Source organism: Ochotona princeps, chromosome 3 (assembly GCF_030435755.1).
Source record: "Ochotona princeps isolate mOchPri1 chromosome 3, mOchPri1.hap1, whole genome shotgun sequence".
NCBI classification, from domain to species: domain Eukaryota; kingdom Metazoa; phylum Chordata; class Mammalia; order Lagomorpha; family Ochotonidae; genus Ochotona; species Ochotona princeps.
In genome coordinates this window covers 27019859-27024488 of record NC_080834.1, presented here as the reverse complement: position 1 = coordinate 27024488, position 4630 = coordinate 27019859, and the positions used below count along the sequence as shown (strand labels likewise).

The 4630-nt window shown below is 60.3% G+C and overlaps 1 protein-coding gene across 1 annotated transcript; it reads right to left on the bottom strand.

The window, feature by feature from the left end:
* Positions 1-641: 641 nt before the first annotated feature.
* On the bottom strand, positions 642-3151 carry TFF2 (trefoil factor 2). Its single transcript, XM_058661218.1, has 4 exons — positions 2938-3151; positions 2097-2246; positions 1327-1473; positions 642-711 (listed from the first exon to the last, which is right to left on the bottom strand). Exons 1-4 carry the CDS (start codon positions 3014-3016, stop codon positions 698-700), a joined length of 390 nt encoding a protein of 129 aa, XP_058517201.1. The 5' UTR covers positions 3017-3151; the 3' UTR covers positions 642-697.
* Between the last annotated feature and the right edge of the window lie 1479 nt (positions 3152-4630).

Here is a 4630-nt window from a genome sequence, read left to right as displayed (position 1 = left end):
GACAAGCCTCTCCTGAGCTACCCCGTGGGACCTCAGCACCTGCTGGACCCTGAGCCAGAGAGGGAGGGTGCGGAGACCCCAAGGCCCTCTCTCAAGAACCTGGCAGGACCTCACCTCCCTCCAAGCCCGAGCTCCAGGCAAGAACCCCAGAGGAGACCCATGTGGGCTTCCCCATGGCACGCACCCTGGCAAGGCTGCTGCCAGCTGGGAGAGGAGCCCAGTGAAGGAGTCCACATTGCCCACCATAGCCTCTCCTTCCTGAAACCAGGGTCAGCATATGTGTGGCCCTGCAGGGGACCCCAATGCTGGAATTCCTGGCAGCTGCTGGGGTTCCTCAGGCTGGGTTCCCTGTGCTGCCAACAGAGTGGCCCACGAGCGGCTCTCCAGGTCTGTCACAGGGACACAGGGTGCACACATGATTATATAGGTATATGCGTATGCGCAGAGACTTGCACACACAGATGGACACACATGCACACACGCACTCACACAGATGGACACCCCCTCCACCGTCACCAGCCCTGTGCCAAGGAAAGCAGAGTGGAGTGTGGCAGCTTTGAAGACTTCTCTTTATTCGGTGCAATGTCAAGCAGAAGACGGAGGGGACAGGAGCTCGGGAGGCAGGAAGCCGCTAGAGGGGTGACCCTTCTTGTGTCTTGATGCTGGGTGCGCCAGGCGAGGTCTTCGGCACAGGGTATCAGTAGTGGCAGTCTAAGGCAGATGTGTAAGAGGGTCAGATGGCACCCCTCCAAGGGCAGGGGGCTGAGCTGGGAGGGGTAGCAGGTTGGTCCTACCGGGGCTGTGAACAGGTGCAGGGACAAGCTCCCCCAGCAAGGGGGATATTTCCCAGGTGGGCCTTTGGAGGGTCCAGGACAAGTCACTCAGACAATTCAGGCTGTGCCTGGTGTGCATGTAGTGGGGAGTGGGCACTTGGACCCATACAGAGTGGGCGAGTCACACCCTGGATGGACATACCCTGGATGGACATACCCTGGAGGAAGCTGGTATGTTGGATCAGACATTCATGGTTATCAAGGGATGGGCAGGTGGCTGGGTGGCCAGGTGTGCTGGGAGAGGGGTCAGGCCTCTCCTCTGGCCCCATGCTCAGAGCACTTGGCAGTATCCAAAAGGAGGATGCCATGGCAACAAAATGGGCAATGTCCAGTGTGTGCAAGTGTGGGGCGGGGCCGGGAAAGAGATGCTGTCTGCACATCAGATCCGAGCAGTGTGGTGGCAGGCCCCCACGGCAGCACGCTCCTACGTGGCCCCTGAGGGGCCCTGATTCCCTCCCCCAGGAACATGCCCTGGAGCCCCCAGGGGCCTCACCTTGTACGGACTGGGGGAAGAAGCACCAGGGCACTTGCGGAATGGTGTTGGAGAAGCAGCAGTTGCGCTCAGCACACTCCTCGGAGCTGATGCCTGGGAAGCCACAGTCCTTGCGTGCAGAGACCTCCATGACACACTGATCCGATTCTGGACAAGGGAAAGGGACAAGAAGGGGACTCCGCGGTCGCACCAGCAGTGTCTGGAATGTCTCTGCTTCCAGCCTCCCACCGGGAACATGCCGGAATCCTAGTCTGGGGAGCTGCCCGGAAGGGTGTCATGGCTTGGGATCAAGGCAGCGCAGGGTCGGCATGGGCCTGTCCCCCCAAAAGGTGACAACCAGCATGGTGGGGCGCTCTTCATCAGTGAGATGTACCATGTGGGCCCTGGGAGGATCATGCAGACGCACTGATTCATGGGATACGGTTCAGGAACATTCTAAGGCTGTGATGCATTTGGCCAGGAGCTAACCCAGATGGACATTCTTGACGTCCAGGAAGAGCGAGCAGATGTGCTCTCACGACCCTCCCACAGCCACACAATGACAGCTAAACCTGGGGCTTTCATTTTCACAGATGCAGGTTCACGCCTTTCTGCAGAAGGGAAATGGGTGGGGGCAGAGGGGCTATGTGACCCCCTTCTAGCTGGCATAGCCAGTTCCAGACCAACAGCCCTGGACCAGCTCTAGCTCAGTGGTCAGCCGCCTGCTCTTGTTCTTCCTGTGGTCTCCGGGGTCCTGTCACCCTTGGAGAAAAGATCCAGACTTCCCATACCTTGCTCGGGGAGCGGATCGTAACACCAGGGCACGCCCTTCACACTGGAGTTGAAGCAGCAGCCATTTTCAAAGCACTGGTCACTAGTGATGCCAGGGAAGCCGCAGTTCTTCCTGTGTTCGGGGTCCATCCGAGAGCACCGGCAGGCGGCTGTAGGAGGACATCAGTCAGCCCCACTTGGGGAGCAGGCTTCCACGGACCTCATAACATTGTGTTGCACACGGGGCCACACCAAGGCTTATCCGGCCAGCTTCCTGTAAGGAACTGCCTGGCAGCAGGTGAAAGTATTTGCCGCATGTGAAGGACAGGGTGCAGGTGGAGGCCAGGGCAGTGGTGGGGCTGTGTGGGCCGGCCTTCCCGCTCGTGGCCTTGGCCCCTCTCCTCCACCTGACCCCAGCAGCTGGGAAAGGAGATGCCACAACACCCACCTGCATCCCTAGCCTCAGGAGGCCTTTGTAGCTACCTGCCCGCAACAACTCACCTGTGTGACAGTTACCCCCCACGCATCAAGCAAGACTCACCTATAACGACATCTCCCTAAGTGTGACGCTCCATCCTCCAGGACACCTGTGACCCCCCACCACCATCCCAGGACATCTGTGACCCCCCAGGACACCTTGACTCTCCAGGACACCTGTGACCCCCCACCACCCTCCCAGGACACCTGTGACCACCCCAGGACACCTTGACTCTTGCTGTCCCCAGATCCCCCGTGACTGCTTTTTTCCTTCAGGTAAAAGAAAGCTGGCCTGGGGCTCAGGGCCTCACTCCCCCATCACCCTGGGGGAACGCACAGGCTCCAGGCACCCCCGCCCCCGGCCACTCACAAGCAGTCACTCACAAGGTTTCTCGGCCAGTGCCAGGACGCAGAACCCTGCCATGACCAGTGTCACCAGGAGCCAGGTGCCCCGAGTCGCCATGGCCCTGCTCAGCCGCAAGGAAGACACCTGCAGAATGTGCGGCTCACTCTGCCAGGGGAACTTTTATAAGCTCCTATGTTTACCCAGCGGGCACAGGTGCCCTCCGCCCATCCCTGCCCTCACTGCCACCTACGATGCTTTGTCCAGCGACACCGCTTGGAGGCCCCACATGGAGAAGAGGGGCCAGTGAGGCTCTCAGGCCAGGGGAGTGGGCATCTGCACAGCGTGGCTGCCACCTGCCCCAGTCGCCAGCAGGAGCCGGGCCATGCCAGGCTGCTGACGTGGACAGTGGATACGTGTGTGTCTGGCGCTGGGCATACACGGGTTCATAACCAGGAAGGGATTAGCTGTGTGTTTGTCCCGATGCTTTACCTGACTGCCACAGGAATTCTGTTTCTCTAGATTTTAGCACTCAGGAATTGGTGAGGAGTGGGGGACAAGGGTCAGCTGGAGAGGGGTAGGGGGCAACATAGAGAAGACCCCTGGCCAGCAGTCGGAGATCTCATGGCTGGGCAGGAGAGCTGCTCTGGGGGCTCAAGCAGCACCTCCATGCTGCAGTGCAGGTGCCCCCATCCAGGCCTCCCACCACCCTGGGCTCCCCACACCGCCTGTACAGGAAGGGACAGGGCCCGGAAGCAGGCCAGGCTGATGAGGGGCGTGAGCAGCGTGAGGTGTTTGATCTTGGCAAAGGCCTAGAGTTGGCTCCTTTTTTTGCTTGTTGTTAATGTTGTTCCTTCCATGTGCCCAGGGCGAAATGCCCGTGGAGAAGGGACCAGGGGCCTGGGTGGGGAGGGCAGATGCCCCAGAGGAAAACGGATTGGCTGAGGAGGGGTCCCACCACAGAGGGCCTGCAGCCACCCGGTGTCATGGAGCAGTCAGGCAGCCGGTGACCCAAAGAAGCAGGGCACCCCCAGGGCACCCTCAGCATTCTGGTGTGCGACTCAGCCAGCCCCCATTCCTCTGTCTTCTAGGCTGCCTGGGCGCCTGGGACGCCTGGGACGCCTGGGACGCCTCGGTGCCTGGGACGCCTGGGATGCCTGCTCCCACCCCGGCCCCATGGCCATGCTTGGAACTGGAACTCTGTCTCTGAAAGACCAGACACAGATTCCCTTTCTGCACAGGGGCCTGAGCATCCGGCCGATCCCTTAGCTCCCGCCTGATGCTGGACCTCTCTGCTCCTCTGTGAGCATGGCCTGCCTTTCCTTCCTCCCTTCTCCTGTCTGCTTGTCCAGCCTGATTTCAGTGTCTGCTCCACCCTCCACCCCCATGGCCGCTCGTTTCTGTCCCTCACCTCCTTACTCCCTGTGACCAGCGTGGCTGCTGGCCACCGGTTCTGCTGTAGCAAGGGCAGAGACCCACCATGCCCTCCATGAAGGTGCACCCCTCCTTCCCCACCCTCGTCCGCCTTCTTGTTGACAGCTCCCTCTGCTGGCACCTGCTCGCCTTCTGCCTCTGATTGTGGAATCACTGTCTTGATATGGGTTAGGAGGTGGAAGCCACACAACCGAGTCTATATAATCCTATCTTCCCACCTGTCAGTGTGAGGACCCTTTCCCCAGGAAGTACTGCCCCTCATCTGGGACCTGGGATGGGTAGCCAGTAACCACTCCCCTT